Source organism: Nematolebias whitei, chromosome 5 (genome assembly GCF_014905685.2).
Source record: "Nematolebias whitei isolate Nwh7 chromosome 5, NemWhi1, whole genome shotgun sequence".
Taxonomy (NCBI): Eukaryota; Metazoa; Chordata; class Actinopteri; order Cyprinodontiformes; family Rivulidae; genus Nematolebias; species Nematolebias whitei.
Genome location: NC_056502.1, coordinates 21850273 through 21873807, shown reverse-complemented (window position 1 = coordinate 21873807; position 23535 = coordinate 21850273). Strand labels below are relative to the sequence as shown.

The 23535-nt window shown below is 44.6% G+C and overlaps 1 protein-coding gene across 1 annotated transcript in view; it reads right to left on the bottom strand.

Annotated features, from left to right (window-relative positions):
* The window catches only part of LOC119409456 (dynein heavy chain 11, axonemal), a 59416-nt gene that overhangs the window by 22297 nt on the left and 13584 nt on the right, over window positions 1-23535 (bottom strand). The window contains exons 29-53 of the mRNA XM_037676347.1: window positions 18377-18529; window positions 18066-18299; window positions 15831-15962; window positions 15528-15688; window positions 13082-13238; window positions 12814-12959; window positions 12614-12730; window positions 12392-12530; window positions 12149-12241; window positions 11881-12075; window positions 11726-11803; window positions 11509-11641; window positions 10883-11010; window positions 10442-10590; window positions 10200-10350; window positions 9975-10106; window positions 3972-4145; window positions 3198-3402; window positions 2761-2926; window positions 2395-2497; window positions 1828-2067; window positions 1580-1741; window positions 1304-1497; window positions 1007-1169; window positions 2-125 (exon numbers count right to left, since the gene is read on the bottom strand). Coding sequence (XP_037532275.1) covers window positions 2-125; window positions 1007-1169; window positions 1304-1497; window positions 1580-1741; window positions 1828-2067; window positions 2395-2497; window positions 2761-2926; window positions 3198-3402; window positions 3972-4145; window positions 9975-10106; window positions 10200-10350; window positions 10442-10590; window positions 10883-11010; window positions 11509-11641; window positions 11726-11803; window positions 11881-12075; window positions 12149-12241; window positions 12392-12530; window positions 12614-12730; window positions 12814-12959; window positions 13082-13238; window positions 15528-15688; window positions 15831-15962; window positions 18066-18299; window positions 18377-18529 — 3829 coding nt within the window. The remainder of the gene's footprint in view (window position 1; window positions 126-1006; window positions 1170-1303; window positions 1498-1579; window positions 1742-1827; window positions 2068-2394; window positions 2498-2760; window positions 2927-3197; window positions 3403-3971; window positions 4146-9974; window positions 10107-10199; window positions 10351-10441; window positions 10591-10882; window positions 11011-11508; window positions 11642-11725; window positions 11804-11880; window positions 12076-12148; window positions 12242-12391; window positions 12531-12613; window positions 12731-12813; window positions 12960-13081; window positions 13239-15527; window positions 15689-15830; window positions 15963-18065; window positions 18300-18376; window positions 18530-23535) is intronic.

The window sequence follows — 23535 nt, the reverse complement described above, 5'->3', positions numbered from 1 at the left end:
CCTGATGCCAGCAGGTGATTAATAAGAACCATGAAATGCTCATCAGGTATCTGTGCATCACTCAGGAGCAAAGCCACGCGCCGATTCTTTCCTCCAGCCTTAAGAAGTAATTCTGCCAAATCCATCTAAGAAAGAAAAAAACAAATAATTAATATATATATATATATATATATATAGTGGTCATACAAACATTGAGCTGACTGAATGTTTCATTGTTCAACAATCAGTTATAGAATGCCTTCACATTTTAAAAGACTATTAATGATTACATTAAAATACTTGCTGCATCTATAAAGTATTAATGTCCTAAGAGGTGACTTGTAATGTGTTAAGGGCCCTATTGGCTTTTGACAACTGTATGTTGTTCTTCTACTGCTACCCCCCCCCCCCCCCCAAAAAAAAACAAACAAAAAAAAAAACATTCACTTAGAGACAACTGAGGAAAAACTTAACACAAGTAAAATGCCCCCCAAAGCCAAAAGTGATATGAACTGAGATTGGTGAATTTACCGGTAACTTGCTTTACGGTCTCGAAGGCTTATGTTAATTAATTCTGTTCAGGATCCCAGGTATGTTCTGTGTGTTATTATTTCAGATTAAATGTCTGTTCTTGCACTTTGTGAAATACACGTCTAAATAAATGTGACTTATATTGTTTTTTTCCTCTTCAGGAGACAGATTTTGACTGATGCAACCTATACTCCGGAGTGACTTATAGTCCAGAAAATACGGTAATTGCTTTGTGTAACACTAAAGAAGGGGAGTATAAAGAAATAAATCAATATCCAGAAGACAAGCAACAGTAAATCAACCGTCTGGATAAAGACCAAAAGAAAACTCAGCAGGGAATTTTAAAATGTTTTGAAGTACTTTATTTATTTCATATTACAGGAACAAAATTGTAGCTAAAAACATTCATTTTTCAATGAAGCTTGCAGTTTTTTCTATTCACTTTTTTTTTGAAGGGGGGGGGGGATTCAACTTTGAGTAAAAGTTTATATTTTACCTTAAGGTCCTGGATATTGTAACCTATTCTCAGAGTGATTTCAAAGACTTCTACAGAGGATATGTAGGCAGCCAGGCGAGTCAGACTCTGTTTTCCACTTCCTCCTACTCCAATCAGTAAACCATGAGCCCTTGGAGCCTCCAGGATACGACTGATGCGACAGCTGATAACAATACAATACAATATTTGTTATAGCTCTGCAAAAATATGCTCTTTCACTGCCTATAAATAGATTTTCACCATGTTCAGTAAGTTTAATGTAATCGTTTTAATAATATTTGGGACAACAAGACTTACACGTGTTGCATAGCATCTTCAAACAACACCAGATTCATGGTTGGATAGAGATCATTGTAGCTTTCTAGGGCATCTGTGAGGATTGTTCTGAGCGTGGACCAGCTCGTGACAGGGACATAAGAGAGTCCAGCACCCATGTGGGCAAAACGGCAATAGAGGAGGGGCTGTTTGTTCACCGTTTTGTACTCCTGTTCCTGTAAGATAAATCTATTATTTTTTGTTATTGTGATTATCTTCCAATAAAAACAATTATCTTTATGACAATCTATATTGCACCTCAAAGCATTCACGCTCAGTCTCCATCTGGAGCTTCTGGAAGAGCTGAAGGTCTTTCACATCTACCAATCTGTCTGAATATACTCTGCTGGACTCGTGGAGCCACAACATCACTAGATCATTACTTTCTCTCACACTGTCCGAGTCAGATAAAAGAATGCCCTAAAAACAAAAATAATTGTTAATATATATATTTTTTTATTATAACAGTTGAGTCCAGTGAATAAGGAGCTTACTATGAGCCCTACCTGTAGTACATTAGATATGTCTCTGAGATTAAACGTGTAGTGAAACTTGATGGCGGTAGGGAGGAAATTATGAACCATCTTGTGATGAAGAGTTATGAGAGCTTGGACAACAGCTGCAGAGCTTCTCTGAACCAACAAGCTGAAACATTGCTGATTCAAATGGCCACACAAGATTTGACTGTAGATTGACATCTGAGCCTCAGATGAAGGAAAGTTCACTGCAAACACTGAGAAATGTCGCTGTCAGGGAGAGCAAAGGCACAATGACATTTTAGAAAATACAGAGCAATGTATAAAGTAATTACCGAAGAATTAACTCTGCCTTACTGTCAAACCTTTACATGTACATGCATTATACAAAATTTTTTTAATTGTTACAAATATCGATAAAAGTTCCTGTAAATAAGTGTTCTGTTAATTTGTAAACAAATAAGAATCAAATTGTGGGATTTTTTTAAGTAAACTATATTGGATATTTTTACTAATTCTGAAATAGAAAATGTGGGGAATTCCTTTTAAATCCAATATCATACAGTTAAAAAGAGCAATTTTTATTATTAAACTTACCTGTAACCTGGGGTTTATGACGAAGCTCCCGGCAGTTGGATTCATACAGGCAACATACTGAGTATTTTGTATTTTTTTTAAAGCCAGCTTTTGTCTGCAGTACCTGCACCAAGCAGAATACAAATTTAGTTTAAAATAAATTAATAGAAACTGTCAAACATGTTCTAATGCAGTAATGGGATACATTTATAATTTATCCATTTATTGATCTTTGCCTTCAGCAGGACTGATGAATATAGTTCTGCATGAGGTTAGATGTTTGTGATTTAGGGTCGTTTTGTGCAAACAGGGTTTGGATTAGAAGCAGACATATGTAAAATTCATCTGAATTTGTCTGAATTAGTTTGTGTTGATGGGCCTTCTCACCAGTGCCCATGATCCAGATGTTGGCGTATAAGTGCATGAGGCTGCACTGTTCCATAACTGTCCACAGCTGGTATGTTCATGTCATCTATGAAGTAAACCAGCTTCTTGTTGCCTGCAGGAAAGTAGCTTCTTCCTGCTCTTTTCTCTAGTGGTTGCTCAAGATTCTCTATAGTGTATATAAAAATAAAAGAAAGGGCAAAATTAAATACTGTTCAACTAACATATTTATTGTTTGTAATAAATAAACTGATTATGAAAACAAGCATTGGAAAAGTAGGATTGTCAAATTAAGGAAAACAACCTAATGCATTTGGGTAAAGTTTCCTACACTATAGCCCTCTTTGAATCCAATCATAGCCAGCAGATGGTGCTACGGTTTTCTTTATATACTCCACTGCACCCAAAAATAAAAGTAAAATAAAATAAATCTCACTCACCTTGCAACATGAGGGAGGTTGTGTAATAGTTAAAGGGTACATTTGAGACTGTGTAACTATCTGGCAGAGTATCCAACTTGTTCCTGATGAGTGCAGTCTTTCCCACTCCAGCATTCCCCACAAGCATCACTGGCTGTCTCTTCTCCAGCAACAAGTTCATGAAGTACCAAAGACGCACAGTCTCTGCTGTGTGTACCAGAACAGCCTGCAATCACGAGAACAGCGGGAAGACGGAGAACAGAAACATACATGGTTATTATGGCTTTCTTTGAGTGCGATTTATTGACAGACATGTGTTCAGTGAATTGTATGTGATTTATAATTTCTTGGATTTCCTCAGAACACCACAACTATTCTGTCATAATAGCATCATTTGCTCAGAACAAAACCCCACTAATTATGGCTCAGCAAGAGCCTTTGGAGCATTCACAGCTGTATGCAAGAGCATAAAGAAAGACAAAAGAGCGTGGGTGATAGCTCAAGTCTTGTTGCTCGTGCCTTCACCCCCACACATTGGTACACACTCTGGTAGATGGTAATCAGACACAGTGGCAAGTCTATCATCCATTCCAGCACCCCTGCCATAACCTCATGATGTGACTTTACCCTCTCTTATTATGTTCACTGAAGCATTCAAACATTTTTAATATCCCTGTATTGTTCATTTTTGGTTATTTTGTGATTGTGATTATTAGTCAACACCATTGAAAAAGTTTGCGTTTCTTTCTCAAGGCACATTTTCTCCCAGCATTTATGTGGTTTGCAAGTTCTTACCTGTAATGCTGAGGAAGTTTCCATTTCAAACTGTGGCACAGTATCAGCCCAGGGCAGAAAACGTCTGCTTTGATGGTCAAGGTAGTAGTCAAACACTGTCCCTTGTGCAGGCAGCTTCACAGTCTTCATTTCTTTGGTCCACCACTGACTAAACTCTACTCGATAATCATGAAGCTAAACAAACCACCAACAATAAAAAGATAGCCATGAAGTATACGTCTCATTTTAAAAACCAGTCAGAAAAAACCCCCCAACAACTTAGAGGTCAAGCTTAAATGACCCCTTATCCTGATGTGTGATCAATAATCCAAGTAGATAAATCTAACAAGGCTGAGTCAGATTCTCTGGACAGGTTCTGGACTAGATATTTTGATCACTTTGGTGAGGATTGCCTCAAACCAGACTGAAGAAGTATTTTGGATAAGACAAAACATTTTAACAAAGAAAAACCCATCCAGAACACCTGATTCAGCCTTGTTAGATCCCTCAGATCCCTTGTTTTTAGTCCAAACCTTAAGTACTCCTACAAAGTAATCTATATTTGGGGAAATGATGGTGTACAAGGCAGGGTCTCTGTTCTACTAGTTGAAAAACATTCACATCCATCCATCCATTTTCTTCCGCTTATCCGGGGTCGGGTCGCAGGGGTAGCAGCCTACGTAGGGAGGCCCAGGCTTCCCTCTCCCCAGCCACTTGGTCCAGCTCCTCCGGGGGAATCCCGAGGCATTCCCAGGCCAGCCGAGAAACATAGTCCCTCCAGCGTGTCATGGGTTTTCCTCTGGGTCTCTTCCCGGTGGGAAGTGTCCGGAACACATCACCAAGGAAACGTCCAGGAGGCATCCTAAACAGATACCCGAGCCACCTCAACTGGCTCCTCTCGACGTGGAGAAGCAGCAGCTCTACTCTGAGTCCCTCCCGGATGATCGAGCTTCTCACCCTATCTCTAAGGTAGAGCCGACACCCTGCGGAGAAAACTCTTTTCGGATGCTTGTATCCGAGATCTCGTTCTTTCGGTCACAACCCAAAGCTCATGACCATAGATGGGGAAAGGAACGTAGATCGATGGGTAAATTGAGAGCTTCGCCTTTTGACTCAGCTCTCTCTTCACCACGACAGACCTGTACAGCACCCTCTTCACTGCAGACGCTGCACCTATCCGCCTATCGATCTTGCGTTCCATTTTTCCCCTCATTTGTGAACAAGACCCCAAGATACTTGAACTCCTCCACTTGGGGCAGGACCTCCTCCCTGACCCGGGGAGGACAATCTACCCTTTTCCGGCTCAAGACCATGACCTCGGATTTGGAGGAACTGATCCTCATCCCGGCCGTGTCGCACTCTGCTGCAAACCGCTCCAGCGAAAGCTGTTGATCATGATCTGATGAAGCCAACAGGACCACATCATCTGCAAAAAGCAGATATGCAATCCTAAGGCCACCAAAACAGATCCCCTCAACATCTTGGCTGCGCCTAGAAATTCTGTCCATAAAAGTTATGAACAGAATCGGTGACAAAAGGCAACCTTGGCGGAGTCCAACTCTTACCGGGAACAAGACAGACTTACTGCCGGCAATGCGAACCAGGCTCTGACACCGGTCATACAGGGACCTAACAGCCCGTATCAAAGGGTCCAAAGGGTTCCCCGAGTGACGCGGTCGAACGCCTTCTTCAAGTTCACAAAGCACATGTAGACCGGTTGGGCAAACTCCCACACACCCTCCAGGACCCTGCTGAGAGTGTAGAGCTGGTCCAGTGTTCCACGACCAGGACGAAAACCGCAATGCTCCTACTGAATCCGAGATTCGACTATCCGATGGACCCTCCTCTCCAGAACCCCCGAATAGACTTTACCAGGGAGGCTTAAGAGCGTGATCCCCCTGTAGTTGGAACACACTCTATGGTCCCCCTTTTTGAATAGGGGGACCACCACCCCGGTCTGCCAATCCAGGGGAACTTCCCCCAATGTCCACACAATATTGCAAAGTCGCTTAAGCCAACACAACCCTACAACATCCAGAGCCTTAAGGAACTCCGGGTGGATCTCATCTACCCCCGGGGCCCTGCCACCGAGGAGCTTTTTAACCACCTCAGTGACCTCAGCACCAGAGATTGGAGGCCCGACCCAGAGTCCCCAGGCTCCGCTTCCTCAGTGGAAGACGTGCCGGTGGGATTGAGGAGGTCTTCAAAGTATTCTGCCCACCGACCCACAACATCCCGAGTGGAGGTCAGCAGCACACCACCCCCACTATAAACAGTGTTGGTGGTGTACCGTCCCCCCCCCGAGATGCCGGATGGTAGACCAGAATCGCCTTGAAGCCGTGCAGAAGTCATTCTCTATGGCCTCTCCTAACTCCTCCCATGCCCGAGTTTTTGACTCAGCGACCACCCGAGCCACATGTCGCTTGGACTGCCGGTACCCATCAGCTGCTTCCGGGGTCCCACAGGCCAAAAAGGCCCAATAGGACTCCTCCTTCAGCCTGATGGCATCCCTCGCCAACAGTGTCCACCATCGGGTTTGAGGGTTGCCGCCGCGACAGGCACCGACAACCTTGCGGCCGCAGCTCCGGTAAGCCGCCTCGACAATAGAGGCACGAAACATGGCCCACTCGGACTCAATGTCCCCCACCTCCCCCGGAACATGTTCAAAGCTCTCCCGGAGGTGGGAGTTAAAGCTCCGTCTCACAGGAGACTCTGCCAGACGTTCCCAGCAAACCCTCACAATACGTTTGGGTTTGCCAGGTCTGACCGGCATCCTCCCCCACCATAGGAGCCAACTCACCAACCGGTAGTGATCAGTGGACAGCTCAGCCCCTCTCTTCACCCGAGTGTCCAAGACATGTGGCCGCAGATCAGATGAGACAATGACAAAGTCGATCATCGAACTGCGGCCTAGGGTGTCCTAGTGCCAAGAGCACATATAGACACCCTTATGCTTGAACATGGTGTTCGTTATGGACAATCCATGATGAGCACAGAAGTCCAAAAACAGAACATCACTCGGGTTCAGATCAGGGGGGGCGTTCCTCCCAACCACACCCCTCCAGGTCTCACTGTCATTGCCCACATGAGCATTGAAGTCCCCCAGCAGAACAAGAGAGTCCCCAGGAGGTGCACTTTCCAGTACCCCCTCCAAGGACTCCAAAAAGGGTGGATAATCTGAACTGTCGTTTGGTGCATAAGCACAAACGATGGTCAGAACCCGTCCCCCCACACGTAGGCAGAGGGAGGCCACCCTCTCATTCACTGGGGTGAACCCCAACACACAGGCACCAAGATGAGGGGGCAACAAGTATGCCCACTCCTGCTCGGCACCTCTCACCAGGGGCAACTCCAGAGTAGAAGAGTGTCCAACCCCTCTCAAGGAAACTGGTTCGTATCATCAGACTGCTGAGCCACAACTCAAGATCCCACAGCCATTTTGCTCCTTTCCTTCCCGTCTCTCAGCAGGTGGTTTTGGAAATTGTTAGGAAGATGAAGTCCACTACATGTGCCCTTGATCCCTCCCCTTCCACTCTAGTTTAGACAAATATGTCTACTATTGGTCCCATCGATCACCACTATCATTAATATGTCTCTTCAGTCTGGCGCAGTTTCAGCTTCACTGGAAACTGCCATAATCAAGCATCTCCTAAAAAAAAAAACAAAAAAAACACAAAAAAAACACACCCATGACCCATAAATTCTTACAAACTGCAGACACACTGCTAATCTCCCCTTCCTCTCAAAGATTCTGGACAAAGTTATTGCTGCACATTTAAATGACTATCTCAAATCAAATAAGCTGTTTAAAAATGTTTCAGGCTGTGTTCCACTCTGCAAACTCCATAACATCTTTGATGTGGTTGACCCGTCGATGGTAACAGGTGCCAGCTCACCCTCTCTTCTTATCCTTCTTGATTTATCAACATTTTACACCATTGATCACAACATTCTCATAAACCACTTATTTCATTCTATTGGGTTTCATGATACTGTTCTTGACTGGTTCCAGTCCTATCGTTCAAAAAGGACTGCACACATTGCCATTCAAGGAACCTAGTTAAAAACATATCGTCACTTGTGGGATTCCTCAGGGGTCAGCCATTGGCCCAACTCTTCATATTGCACATGCTTCCTCTTGATCAAGTTATTAACAGCCATGGAAAATCCTTCCACTGCTATGCTAATGATGCTCAAGTTTACATGTGAACAGACTGTCACCCTTCTGCTTCATCACACCCATCATCACTCCACACATTTTGTCAGTCTGGAGGAGATAAAGTCACAGATGAGTCAAACAGTCAAACTGAACAGCTCTGAAACGGAGGCTATGTTGAGGCACTCCCCATCAGCTCCACTCACCTCTTAAATAGTTATAACCTTTTCTGATCAAGACATTACACTCTTCTCCGTTGTCACCAACCTTGGTGTCCAGTTTGATCCTCACCTTTCCTTTGACTTCCTTGTTAAACATCTGTGTAAGAAACTCATTTTTCATCTAAAAACAGTGCAAGTCTCAGCTCATCACTATCTTGGTTTCATGATGAAAAGCTTGACCACGCCTTTGGTTCTTCAAGGCTGGACTATTGTGATTCAATCTTTTTTTTCAAATAAAAACCTTCAATAGCTCCTGTTCATACAGAACTAGACTAGACTGTAGCACAACTAAAAATGAACACATCACATCAGTCCTGTGTTCTCTTCATTGGCTTCTTGTCTCTGCCAGAATACAATACAAGATTTATCATCTGACACACCATTGCATACAAGGCAATAGCAACCCCCCCCCCCCCCCCCCCCCAAGAACTAAGCTTACCACCATGGGGAGCTGAGCCTTTTCTTGCTTCTCATCTGTGATATCCACTTCCAATAGCACCACAAACTGCAGAATCTCTCAAAAAAGGATAAAAAACTTTTTAATGTCGTTTTTACAACCCTAACTGAGATTTTTATGATTATTAATTTTATTTTTTTTTTGCAATTTAATGATTCTTTAAGGGCAGCACAATGGCACAACTGGTAGAGCTGAAGCCTCTCAGCGAGCAGGTCCCTGGTTCAAATCCTGGTCTGGTGGCCTTTATGGGTGGAGTTTGCATGTTCTCTCCGTGCATGCGTGGGTTTTCTCCGGGTACTCCGGTTTCCTCCCACAGACCAAAAATATGCATGTTAGGCTGATTGACAACTCTAAATTGTCCCTAGGTGTGAGTGAATGGTTGTTTGTCTCAATGTGGCTCTGTGATGGACTTGCGACCTGTCCAGGGTGTACCCCGCCCCTCGCACAGTGATTGCTGGACATGGGCACCAGCGACCCCCGTGACCCAAAATGGAAGAAACGGGTAAAAGATAATTGATGGATGGATGGATGGATGATTGTTGAATCTTCACTTTGAGATTTACAAATGCAATGTGCTTTACAGATTTAATGCATTATTACTTGTGCCTAGGAACTTGTGTTTTTGGTAGCATTATGATTATTATTATTATTATTACTACTAAAAGTATAACTGAAGTCATCTGTGTTTTACATTATTATTTAACCAAGGACAAATACAAATCTGAATTTGTCTAAATAGGCATAAAGACCTCATCTAACCTAAGAATATTAAGCTCAAACAAGAGGATTGCCTATAGTTGGTAATAATTGTGCAGAATTATTTTTCTGTTTTTCTTTAAATTTGTTCAAAAAGTTACCTTATTTTAGTTTCTGATTTATCCATACTTCCTAAAAATGAACTATTTAATATGCTTAAAGATTATGCAATACTATATTTGTTTAGTCAACAAGCATTTGCTATAGTTGATCATTTTGTTCAAGAATTATGTTTTGATGAAAAAACTGTAGGATAAAATCAGAACTTGTTAAGCTTTATTGGGAGACGGGGCATTTGACTTCTCAAAAAATACATATGCAAGAAAAAAGAATGTTTTACTTTTATTTTATGCTGGAATACAAATAAATAAATCCTACAAGATTAGATACAACCAAAATCTCTTGTGCTTTCTCAAATTAAACAATCTGAATACCTGATCTTGACAGAGGGCTCCACCGAAAGCCCAGATGCAGGCAAATGTGAAATATGTCTCATAGACCTCACGTGGGGACTCAGCTGGAATGTTTTCTGGTGTTAGAAGGCAGTCAAGCAAAGTGCAGAGCGTCTGAACGAGGAGATAATTATTGTTATATTGCAGTTTTCTGACAATAAAACCATATGAAACAAAAATTCCATTTTGTATGTTTGTGTTAAACACCTGCACCATAGAGTTCTCGGGGATTGGAGTAATTGTTCTGAATGTGCTTTTCATTTGTTCCAAACAACGTGGAACATATTTTTCAAACAGTATTGTGAGATGAGCCCTTTCTGTCTGGCGTTGTCGTTGGTCAATCCAGCTTGCAACATACCTGAACAACACACAAGCAGACTCAAACAGACATGGCAATATTCAAATATCAACAGACAGTAGAGTTTCAAAGATGGTTAAATGTAACTCACGGGTTCCAGCCCAGGTCCTGTTGGTTAACAAAGAGGATTCCTGCTCTAGACACTGTGGCAGGAGTGGCCATCTTTAGGTGGCTGATTTCAAATACCAGTCTCATGGATGGTGTAAGCGGTACACGCTCATTACTGGCAAGAGTCAGAACCTAAAATATATTATAAAGCATTCTGTTTCCAAATATTCTGAGATTTGATGCTCTAATAAAGCATTCTGTTTCCAAATATTCTGAGATTTGACGCTCTAACTAAACAATAAGTAAAAAAACACCTTCAGACCTCACAAATTTAGAAAAACTTGCTCTAGATTGAAATGATTCATCGCTTTGAAAAGAGACCCCAAAGTACTTGCACTCCAAAAGGGGAGAAAGTAACATTTTTTATCTGCACATGCCACCTTAGTTGCTCTGTGTAGTGTATGAGTGAACAGAAGGGAGGCACCTTGTTATCATCCATCACTGTGTTGAGCGATTCAATCCACATCGGATCAATGTCTCCATCCAACACAATCCACTTAGGCCCAGGGTGGGAGATGTTTGCCTGCTCTCGCATCAGTGAAGAAAGCAAACCTTGCACAGAAATTGAAGGATGCACAAAACAACAGATTACACTTTGTAAGAGTAGATATACTTTCTTTTGTCACAACATAATGGCAAGTTAGGCTAAATGCTTCTAAAACCAGTGTTTATACTTGTAAAGCCAAAAAAAGGTCACTACTTCACCCTATTTCTCATTTGCCTATTATTTTTTTCTGTTCAGAACATTTTTGAGCTTTAATCTTTTAAAAAGATATCTGCAACCAGGACTGCACAAATTTGGAGAGTATAAAAATACTCCATTAAGCTCAAAGAACCATTTTTTAAATTTCCATTGCACTCTTTCTGTGCATATCTGTGTTACAGGTACATATATGACTAACGGAAGAGGTGACAATTTCTTGTGCTTGTGGGCAAGATGGACGTTTCAGTGTGTTATGCATGCTTTCAAAGCAAATGAGAAAAAGTAGTTTGAGTTTTGCCTGCAAACACACACTTTAGTTTGTAGCTTTGGATGTCTAACATCTTTACCATCTTTCCACTCCCGAGTTGCAGGGTGAATGAAGCCAAACAGTTCGTCTCTGTCTATGGCCTTTGGATTGAGGTCACTCCAGACCGGCTTCCTCCTCAAGTTTACATATGTTTTGTGAAGCACTCTCAAGATCTGTTAAAAAATGTCAGCAAGCCACAAGTAACATCTGTTATTATTTACAAGATTCTGTCCACAGTGATTTAAAAGAAATCAAACCTGGCTTTTCCCAGTCCCTGCACTTCCGACAACAAACACAGAGTGACGCACGGCCATGAGTTCCTCCAGCTGTGCAACCTAATGAAAAACATATGTTTACACAGGCAAGCTTTGAGTCATTTTAGGTAGGTTTTTTTTTCCACTTTATGTCAAACCTTGAGGATAAATGTTTCCTCAGGCTGCAGTTCAAGCTCAAGAGTGGTTTCTCTGATGGCCTTCTCAAAATCACAGTCTCTTTCTTTCTCCACTTCCACACCTGGGAACAGGTCTCCAAGCAGCCCCAAGAAGACAGGGATGTCCTCAGTCACAATTTTAGGCAAGTTGAAGTCCCTCAATGTACGCATCAGCACCTAGAATTATCATGAAGACTTATGTAAGATACAATGTCACCATGTTATGAGGTTACATATTTACACAAATCACCTGATCCTCCGGTCTCTTTTTGTTTCTTCTCCTCAGTGCACCAGCTAGAACCAGCACAGACTTTACAGCTCGTAAACCCCAATCATAGTGATCCTAAAACAAACCAAAAAAAACTTTAATACTTAGGCTATGTGTCAAGTCAGATTTTCTAATAAAATTTTAGCTATTTTATATTTTGCTGTGCTGAAGCTAAAAATAAAATAATTATAATATCACAGAAGAACAAAATGTTGTTCTTCCTACCTGCTTTGAGAGCAATTCTTTGCAGACATTGTATAAAGTAGTAAACTTCCTGGCTAACAGCTTAGCACTACAGAAGCCCTCGGCCACCAACATGATCTCACAAATAAGCTCAGTGTCAGGTACCACCATGGCACAGGGCCTAAAGCAGGACACAAACAGTGCACAAAATGAGTTTCATTATTAAAAGAAAGAAAGAGAGAGAGAGAGCTGTATCCCTCCTACCTGAAAAGAGCCTTGAGGTTCTCAGGTAGTTCTGCTCTGCCTGCATAGCCAGGGTTCATAGTGATGAAAATTCCAACGGAGTGTTTTAAGACAATCTCCTGATTGAGAAACAGGAACCTATGAGGGGACACACAACAAACCAATCTGTAAACGCACAGTTTCACGATGAAAACTTACTGTTTTGAGCTTCAGCTACCCACTTTTCCTTTTTCGACCGAATTGCGTCCTGAATGGTTTTGACTTGCACTGCGACGACGGACAGAACATCCACGGGGATACGATTAAATTCATCAAAGCAGCCCCATGCTCCAGTCTGAGCCAGGCCCTTGAAGATGTTTCCAATAGACTTGATATAAACAAAGCAGATAGTTTGTGATAAAAAGGTTTATAACCAACACATATTAATAAAAAAAAAAAAATCAAATAAACTAAAGATAAAACTTCTGAAGTGTAATTTTTCGAACTTACCTTGTAGTCCATCTGTTCAGAACAGTTAAAAATGTAAACCATGACACCCATGGCTCTGCCAAGATCTTTTGTGGTCTCCGTTTTCCCAGTTCCAGCTGGGCCTGCTGGGGCTCCACTCATGGTCAGGTGAAGAGACTGAGTCAACGTGATGTAGCATCTACATTTGACATAAAAAACAAACAGAAACACAAATGTTAAACACAAATACTAAAAGCAAGAACATATTTGCTTTGATTTTTCTATTGACATTCATCAAATGTTTGAAAGTCCTTAAAGAAATAAAGGTGGACAATTCCAGTTCCTGTTGCAAGATGTTCCAGGTTGCAGGAGCACATTAGGAAAAGGCCTTTTTGCCAAGTTCAGTTCACACTGAGGGAACGCTCCAGGTAATGATGGTCTGAGAGTGCATGTTGTAACTGCACTGATGATGTGACAAGTGGGAGGACATATAAGAAGGTAGCAGACCAAGGAGGGGTTTATAGATGAAAATTAACCAGTGTGAGAGCCTACGTATAGATAATGATGACCAACTGACCATTGAATACAGAGGGTAATGACGGGTACGGTAGTTACAACCAGTTATGAATCTTAGCGCACCATGGTAGACAGCATTCAACATCTACAAGGAGCTGGCAGGGGTATTCATGTAAATAATGACACCATAGTCAATGGCCAGTAGGAAGGTAGAGGTTACAAGGTGTTTTCTGGCATTCAGAGTTAAACAAGATCTATTTCTGAAAAAGAAACCCAGTTTTAATTTCAATTTCTTTGAGTTTTTGATATGTGCTTTAAAAGAGTGATGAGCATCAAACAAAATTTCCAAGTATTTATAAGAATCTACAAACTCAATAGGAACGCAATACATGGATGAGACAGGAGGAAGAGTTGCTGGCACTGACTTTTTTGGTTTCATCAGCATTTAGCACCAGCTTGAGATGGAATAAGTCAGACTCAATGATGTCAAATGCAGACTGTAGAAGCTGGAAAACCTTGGCAACTGTGTTAGCTCGACAATAAACAAGTGTCATCGACAAAGAGATGCAAGGATGCATCAGGAATGTTTTGACCTATATTATTTACATAAATTGTAAAAAGAGTGGGACCTAAAACTGAGCCTTGTGGCACAGCATTAGTGATCGTTAGCACGATGAAGTACTGTTATGTCAAACACATTGCCTATGACCTGAGAGATAGTTTGAGAACTAACCAACATTATCAGAGTCAGAGTCAGAGTCAGAGTCAGAGTTTCTTTATTGTCATTCGCACCTCATGTGGTACATGTGGTGGAGCGAAATTATGTACACAGGGTCCCAGTTACATCCAACAATAAAATGTCCAAGAAAAACAGCAATAACATCCAAGACATGAACCAAGAAAAACATCAACCAAATATACACTAAGCACTCATAACACAAAACATTGAACATCAGCACAAACATGAACACGAGTCCGTGAGCAGATGTGCACGCACGAACACACCAACATTGAAACAGATCAGCAGCAACACGAAACAGATCAGCAGCAACACGATATGGTCTTTCACAGTGACCATTCTAGTCAGAGATTCATGAGTCCAACAGCCTCAGGGTAGAAGCCGTTCCTCAGTCCAGTGGTTCCACACCCAACGCTCCTCAACCTCCCTCCCGAGGGGAGTGGGGCAAAAAGTGTGTGCGCTGGGTGGGCGGGGCCCCCCACGATGCAGGTGGCCCTCCCCCTGCATCCGGAGGTGCAGACGTCTGTGACGGTGGGGAGGCCGATTCCAACAGACTTCCGTGCAGCCCCCACCACCCTCCGCAAAGCCCCTCTCCCCGCAGCCGTGCAGCCTCCATGCCACACACCGATGCCCGAGCACAGGATGCTCTCCACTGCACACCCGCAGAAGGAGGCGAGGACTGAGCCCCCCAGACCAGCCCGCCCCAGCCGTCCGAGGAAGCAGAGTCTCTGATGAGCTTTCTTGATCAGGCTGGTGGTGTTGTTGCTCCAGCCGAGGTTGTCATTCATGTGTACACCCAAGCACCTGTAGCTGGAGACCACTTCCACCGCAGATCCTCCTATGTTCAGGGGGGTGTAGATGTTTTTGTTCCTTCTGAAGTCCACAATCATCTCCTTATGATCTGAGCAGCCAAAATCTGAGAGCTTGTGGCATAAGATGTCATGACCTGCTACGTCTGGGTGGACAGATCGGCATCTACAGCCAGTTTCTTCAGATCTGCTGCGGGAGATCCTCCTTGCCCACAACCACTAGCATATATAACAACTCTTAATGAAACCAGGATGATGAGCTACAATAACATTTAATTTCCCTGTGGGATTAATAAAGTATTTTGAATTTAATCTACAGTATCAAAGGCTTTGGACAGGTCTAAGTAAAGTGAAGCACAGTAATCCTTAGTGTCCACAGCTTCAAAGCTTCAAAACTGATAAAAAACTGATAAGCAGTTCTTACCTGTCAGTGAGGGGCGTGATGACCAGGCGTGGCATATTTCCAATGTACTCGTATGAGTAAAGAAACTGCGCATCACAGATGTTTATAAAGCAGTGGTGAAGCTGCTCGTTCCAGCAGTGCCGAAGCTGGGAAAGCCATTGAAATGACTGTGAGGTGGAGACCTGTGAGCGCACGACAGCTATTAAACAATCAAAAAATACATTTCAAATAAAAACGTAAATATCACTATTTAAACATATTTTGTTTGTGACACACCGAAACATCAAGCAAACCTTGTTATATTGTAAATTTAATTGATTAAACCTTTTGAGCAATAAGGCTGGCGACAACATCTCTAGCGTGGACATCAACAGTGCAGATAGTCATAATCTTTTGTCTGTCACCTGGGCTCCACTCTCCCAGCAACATGCCAACCAGCAAGTTGAGCTGAAAAACCTGTAGGTAAAATAAGAGATTGAAAGCAATGCAAAAAATGAATACATGATTTAAATATCTGCTCATGCTATGGACAGAACTGACAGTTGTTAATGACAATCACTGGATCAAAATTTTTTGTTATGATAATCCTAAAGTTGTAAAAGATCATTCAAATCCACTGGCAGCACAAGAATGTACACCCTATATCACGTAAAGACAATCAAAAGTAGTCTTGTGTGCTTTTGACTCAAACATTTCTAGATATCATTTGTCTCTGGTGCTATATGACAGCAGTTTCAATCAATGCAGCATGGTGAGGTGGAGGAAGACACAGATTATTCAAACGGCAGCCAAGGACATGTTCACCTTTTGTAGCGCTGATGAAACTGACAAGTGTGATAATACAACTGAGAGCGTAGACCAAAATGAGGTTCCACAAGTTCAGCTACTCTCAAATAATTAAAATATCATTGTGGAAACTGGGAATCAATATGGGAATGAGACCCCTCATGAAATATGAATCAGTATACCATAATTGCCATTGTATTAGCCACTACGTCTGTCTCACACTTTGTATCCCGTGGTTTATTTGCAGGAGTGTCTTATTTATACAATTTTTTCATAAATTTAAAAAATACATATATTTTTATATTTTATTTTGAAGGACTTCCTGCCATCTCTCAGTAGCTTCCTGCCACTGACTAACATTTTCCTATGACAGAGCTGGGCTCATGGCTCCCAGCACCCTGCCCATTATGCCAGAGAAAACCCCGCCCCCTCATTTGAATATAAGAAAAAGCACTTTAAATGAAAAAAACGGGGTTAAAAAAAAAACTGAAATATGTAAAGTAGCTTTAAAAAAATAAAAGTATCACAAAATAAAACTCCATTATTAAATAAATAAAAATAAATCTTGAAATAAATCTTGGGGGGAAAACTAAACATTTCTATTTAAATGTTTTATTCCATGGGAACATATATTTAATGGAATATTTATTAATAATTTTTAAATACCACTATTTATTTATTTATTTAATTTTGAATGCAATGGCTCTCCATAGTTTTCAGTAATCTTGCAGAAAAATATGCTTCCTGTATGAGTATTGAGAGAGTATGAATAACTTTGGCGATGGTGTTCATCACACATGCAGATGCATTTCTTTTTAAAGTTAATCAACTGCGTCTGCGATGTTTGTTTTTACATTTCAAAGCCTTGACATTTTCTTGACAAGGCATCTTCTTTTGTTCTTTTAAAGGCATGTCACACACCAGGCTTCGTTATGTTAACTTTTTGGAAAAAGATTCTTTAGAAATTGTCTTTTTGGTGCAAACACACCATTTTCAAGATATAAAAGATTTTTTTAGATACTTCTATGGAAAGATATGATTTTCTGATGGGCAACTAGTGAAAATGTTCTCAAATGTTTTTCAGCAATTTTTTGAGAAGCTGTCTATTATTACTATTATTATTATTCAGACCCAATACTGGATCATCCCTTATGTTTGATTCCTTTGTTCAGCTTAAATGAGTCATAAGACAAGGTTAAGTGGCTTTAAAATCCTTTCTGTTGACAATATTAAATACAAGGACTAAAAAACAATGAACTCATAAAAACACACACAATGCCTGAAAAATACTTTAAAAAGTCTTTAGAAAACCAAATTGTTTTTTAGGTTTATGATCTGTATGGTACATATATGACAAGCAGTGAGATTATTAGTTTTTTTTTTGTTAAAGCCTTTTTCAATTTAAACCTTAAAATGTTAAGGTTTGTTAAGGAGAAAACATCTGTTTTCTCAGGCATTTCATACAGTGTAAATTGTTCTAGTGTTTTTTAATCTGTGACCTTATGTTTTAAATGCTTTTTATTAATTCTTCAGTTATTATCATTATTAGTGTATTGTATATATATGTTTATATATTTTTCTCTTTAATTTACTCATTGATTGTTATTGTTGTTGTTGTTAAGCACTTTGATAACAGGTTCTGTTTTAAATGTGCTCTATAAATAAAGTTGACTTGACTTAAATTTTAGTGGCACGTCCAGAACAAATTTCTTTATGGAAGGCCCGTGGACCCGTCATGGTGGCACCACTGTTAACATGTTAAACTCATCATACCTGTTTCTTGTTGTAGTCTTTCAGTGCTGACTCAAATCCTTCCTCCAGCCTTTTAAACACAAGCTCCATATCATTACTCCACCAGATCTGTGATCCAGTGAGAGCAACCTGAGCAGGGAATTCAAGAATCCACTGCTCTCTGGGTCTATCCTCGTACACAGACACAGCTTCAAACACGTGGCTTCGTATAGATTCCTTCATGGACTCTTCAAGACAAGCAAGCCATGTCTCCACCTGATAAGAGATTTACCACTGGCTTAGTCACTTTCTGAAGCGTGACAGCTAACTTTATTTACTGAACAGTATCTTACCGGTCCATAACAGCAACATTCAGTTTGGAATGGGACAAATTCTCTCTCCTTGCTGTACATTCCCACAGCTCGTGTGCGGTTATGCAACTGCTCATTTTTGGCAAACTCAAGGTCTGACAAGTTATCAAAAAGTTTTGACAGATGAACAGTTACCTAAGAAGAATCATATGTGTTGGCAAATTAGTTAGGCACAGCAATGGTGATACTCAATGAGTGAAGTAAAACGAAAGTTACGTATGTAACTACGGTTCTATGAATCCCGGATGACCGCCAGAGGGCGGTGCTGAAAGCACTGAATGTTCCCTTCGCGCATGCGCTGATTCGAGTAATAATACCAACAGAGTCACAGGTGTGACACGGATGACCAATCAGAGGCTATATAGCCCGACGTCATCCGCTGCTCTGCTCCTACAGAATCTTCTCGCGAAACGCAAGGATTCTGAGTGACGGAGAAGCTCTGGCGGTCATCCGGGATTCATAGAACCGTAGTTACATACGTAACTTTCGTTCTATTTCATCCCTCCTGACCGCCAGAGGGCGGTGCTGAAAGCACTGAATGACTAATATCAACGATGTCACAAGGAATCCTAACACCTACCTCACTGAGGAGGCCCAGAGGACCCTTGTAGAAGAACCTGGCCCAGGGGATGAGGGGTGGCCACGTTAACTCTATAAAATCTGGTGAACGTGCTTGGGGAAGCCCATGATGCAGCAGCACATATTGCTTCCAGCGGAACCCCTCTCAGGGCAGCCCAGGAAGCGGAGACGCTCCTGGTAGAGTGAGCCTTCAAGCCGACCGGGAGGGAGCCGGGCCCTGCAGCATAGGCGTGGCAGATGACGTCCACGATCCAGTGGGAGAGGCGCTGTTTGGAAAGAGGACAGCCTAACCTAGGGCCTCCATAACACACAAACAGCTGGTCTGAATGTCTTATCACGGCAGTAGCTGCAACATATGCCTCCAGTGCCCTTACCGGGCACAATAATGCAGACCCCTCACCAGGCGCAGGCTGAAAACGTGCCAGCCTCAACGGTTGGTTAGAGTGAGAGTGAGATAACACCTTTGGTACGAATGCAATGTTTGGCCACAAGGTAACACACGAGCCCTCAGGGCCCCACCTGAGACATGAGGGGCTGATTGAGAGAGCATGTAGCTCGCTGACCCTCTTTGCTGAGGTAATAGCCAACAAAAAAGCCGTCTTACATGAAAGCCACTTGAGGTCCGCCTGCGACAGAGGCTCGAAAGGAGGACGGCACAGAGCTTCGAGAACCAAGGGAAGGTCCCAACCTGGTGCTCGTGGAGCTGTTGGCGGGTGTGACCTACGGGCACCACGCAGAAAAAGAGAGACTAGATTATGGCTCCCTACCGTACAGCCATCAATGCCAGTGTGATTAGATGATATTGCCGCTACATAAACTTTAAGCGTCGAAGGACAGCGACCCTTACCAAGTAGAGACTGGAGAAACTCCAGAATGGTGGGTATTGTACAGGAGACTGGATCCTTGTTGTGATCCGAACACCATTGGGAAAACAGGCGCCACCTGTTTTCGTACTGCTGACGAGTAGAGGGTGCCCTGGCGCCCAGGATGGTGCGTCTGACGGGGCTCGAAACTCCAGTCAGCTGCTGTCCTAGCCTTGCAGTGGCCATACCCACAGCCGAAGACGTTGAGGATTGGGGTGCCATATCAGTCCCCCCAACTGAGACAGCAAGTCCCTTCTGGTCGGAAGACACCATGGGACGCCCTGACATAGACTTCGTAGCAGTGGGAACCATGGTCGCGCTGGCCAATACGGAGCCACCAGCAGCATCCTGTGGCCCTCCTCGAGGACTCTCTGAAGGGTTGGCCAAATTAGAGAAAGGGGTGGAAAGGCATATAGAAGGACCCTTGGCCAAGGATGAGCCAATGCGTCCTGGCCTAGCGCACCCGACGCCCCCGTAAGAGAGTACCATAGGGGACACTGAGTCGACTCTTCCGTCGCAAACAGGTCTATCTCTGCCTGACCAAAACGGTCCCAGACCATCAGCACTATGTCTCTGTGGAGGGACCACTCTCCCGGAGGGGACTCTTGGCGGGAGAGAAAATCTGCGACCTGATTGTGTCGCCCTGGCAAGTACGCTGCCCGCAGGGTGGACAGGCGAGGAGAGGCCCATTCCAGGAGCTCTCTGGACACACTCAGAAGTTGTGCTGACCTGGTGCCCCCCTGATGGTTGATGTGGTAGACAACAGAGGTGTTGTCCGACCGAACAAGTACATGCCTCCCTTCCAGGTGAGGCAGGAAGTGCCTGAGTGCCAAGTGCACTGCACGCAGCTCCAGCACATTTATATGCTTGGAATGGTCTCTTTGACCCCAGCGGCCCTGAACCGCTCTGCGTTGCCATACAGCCCCCCATCCCATGGAGCTGGCATCCGTTGTGACCACTTCCCTGCGACACACTACCACTCCCATGGGGACACCCCTGGACAAATAATCTTCGTCCCTCCATGGAGTCAAGGCATGAAGACATGACCACGTCACTGCGAGCTTGCGATGCCTGTGCAGCCTGGCATCCAGGCGAAAGCTGTTGAGCCACCTCTGCAAGGGGCGAAGTGACAGCAGGCCTAAGGGCACCACCCGAGTGACTGATGTCAGCTTGCCGAGTAGTTGCAGGAAGGCAACATAGGGGAGCTGCTTGCCCAGCCTGAACCGATTGACCAGCTGGAGTATGCCGGCCACCCTTTGAGCGGATGGGCGAGCTCTCATTGAAGATGAATCCAGAACCACCCCAAGAAAGGTGGTCGTCTGGGAAGGGATCAGGCAGCTCTTCTCCAGGTTGACATTGAGGCCTAACTGGGACATATGAGCGAGCAGGCGGTTTGTGTCGTGAAAGGCACAGGCCTGAGACGGGGCGCAGAGAAGCCAATCGTCTAAGTACGGCAGAATCTTCACTCCGCAGGCCTGCAGAGGAGAGAGGGCTGCCTTCACGCACCGAGTGAACACCCTTGGGGAGAGAGAGAGCCCGAATGGAAGTACCCGGAACTGCCAGTGGTGACCCCGATAGGCAAACCTGAGAAAGCGGCGATGTTCTGCCGCAATAGGCACATGAAAATATGCATCCTTCAGGTCTACAGACGTGAACCATTCTTCCCTTGTGACAGCTTGAAGGACTTCTGCTGTTGTGAGCATGTGGAAGGGCAGCTCCTTTAGGTACTGGTTGAGTCCCCTCAGGTCTAAAATGGGACGAAACCCGCCCGTCTTCTTTTGCACAAGGAAGTAAGTCGAGTAATAGCCCCTGGGTTGTTGCAGAGGGTCCACTGCCTCTATTGCGCCCTTGGCCAGGAGGGCGGAAAGTTCCTGGTCTAGTGCTTGAGCTTTCACCGGGTCGGCGATTACAGTCATCTTGACCCGGCCTGAGATACGAGGCCGCCGTCGGAACTGTAGCCGGTAACCATGGGTCAGAGTGGCAACCACCCATGGGTCCACGGCGTGAGCAACCCAATAGCTGAGCTGCTGGTGGGAGAAATATCCGACGGTCGGCCTGATGGCATCACCGTCTCCCTCCACGACCCCTAGGGGCCGTGGGGGGGCGGCAGCCAGAGTCCCTGGTCTGAGCCTGCCCAGCTGGTCGGTGGACCAACCCACGAGAGCTCCTGCTGGGCCTTTGCTGAACCGCATGAGGGTAAGGACCACCCGGCCGGTTATGACCCCCAGGCGGCGGCTGCATGCTGGAGCCAGCCGACAGGCGCCTTGGATGCCGAGGAGGTGGAGGGGGCATTGGCCTGCTAAGGCTCGAAAATTGCTGCCTTCTCTGTCGTGCCTGGACAGTCCGTTCCAGTGCTTCCAAGGCAGCTGAACCGAACAACTCCCCCGGCACCACTGGGACATTACGGAGGGCTCTACGGCATGGCTCAGTCAACGCTGACTGAGCTAACCAGACCTGTCGGCGAGCTTGGACCAAGGAGGACATCACACGCCCAAGCTCCCTCGTCATTAGTGCAAAGGCCTGAAGCGCTGCATCGTTAAAGCCCATCGCTGCTGTCGCACCACTAGTCCCCTGAAGGGACGCGGAGAGGGCAAGCATTAGGTGTGCCAAGGAATTACCTAGGCGGCCAGCACGCGCTCCGGCGGCATAGGCTCTGCAGAGGAATTCATCCGTGACACGACACTGAGCTCGTGGGCACCGAACATGACTGCGCAGAGCTTCATCTGGTGACACGATGAGAGAGGCAACAGCAGGTTCTATCGCTGGCATGCGATCCAAGCCTGCTGCAGCCGGCTCATGCATGGCCGCCAACACTCTGCCATCTGCAGAGAGGCGCGCAAAGGCCTTGGGGTCCCGCCAGCAACCATGCAACTCCCTCAGGAACTCCTCTGATGGAGGGACAGAAAAGGAAGGAGGGGTCAGTCCGCGCCTGAAGAAGGCACTTCCAGGGGTGGACGCCTCTGGTTGCGGGACGTCCAGCTGCAGTTGTCTCAGGGCCATACGCATAATGTCCTGCATCGAGCCGTCACCCGACCCACTAACTGCACTCCGAGAAGAAGAGAGTGAAGCTGTCTCTGAGACTCGAGATGAATGCCCGTCCTCCTCACCTAAAAAGTGAGAGGCAGAGGCAGCCAAGGATAGCACATCCTCCTCCACAGCCAGTTCAGGCATGGGTGGGGAGGAGAGTCCAGTTGCTGCCACTGGTTCAGTTCCCAGTTGGTGCACCTGAAAAAGGGACTTCATCTCCGCTAATTCAGCGGAGAGCTGCTCCACCCTTGTGGAGAGGCCCCTATCAGACCTGGCTCGCTTCTTCCCAGGAGGGGCCACAGAGACTGCGGCCTCAGTCCGGCGCTTCGAGCGCCTAGGTGGAGCCTCCTGCCCAGAAGGCGGGAGGTCATCGCCGAGTTTGGGGCGAAACTGGGCCAGCCGGGCCGCCCTCACAGCATGCGACATGAAGCTGCAATTCATGCAGGGGTTCTCTGACAGGGCATCCACCAGATGGTCATGTCCAAGGCAGGCAGGACACAGGTCGTGACCGTCATCTATCTGGAGCATGGCTCCACAGACTGTACAGCAGTGAGAGCCGTCCATGCTCCTTACCCAGCTATGCCCAAGATATTCAGAGAGGCTAGCACCACTAGCTCAGCTGTTAAAAGAGGACAATTGGGAGAGGGGGCGCGAACGCTCGCCTTCACCAAT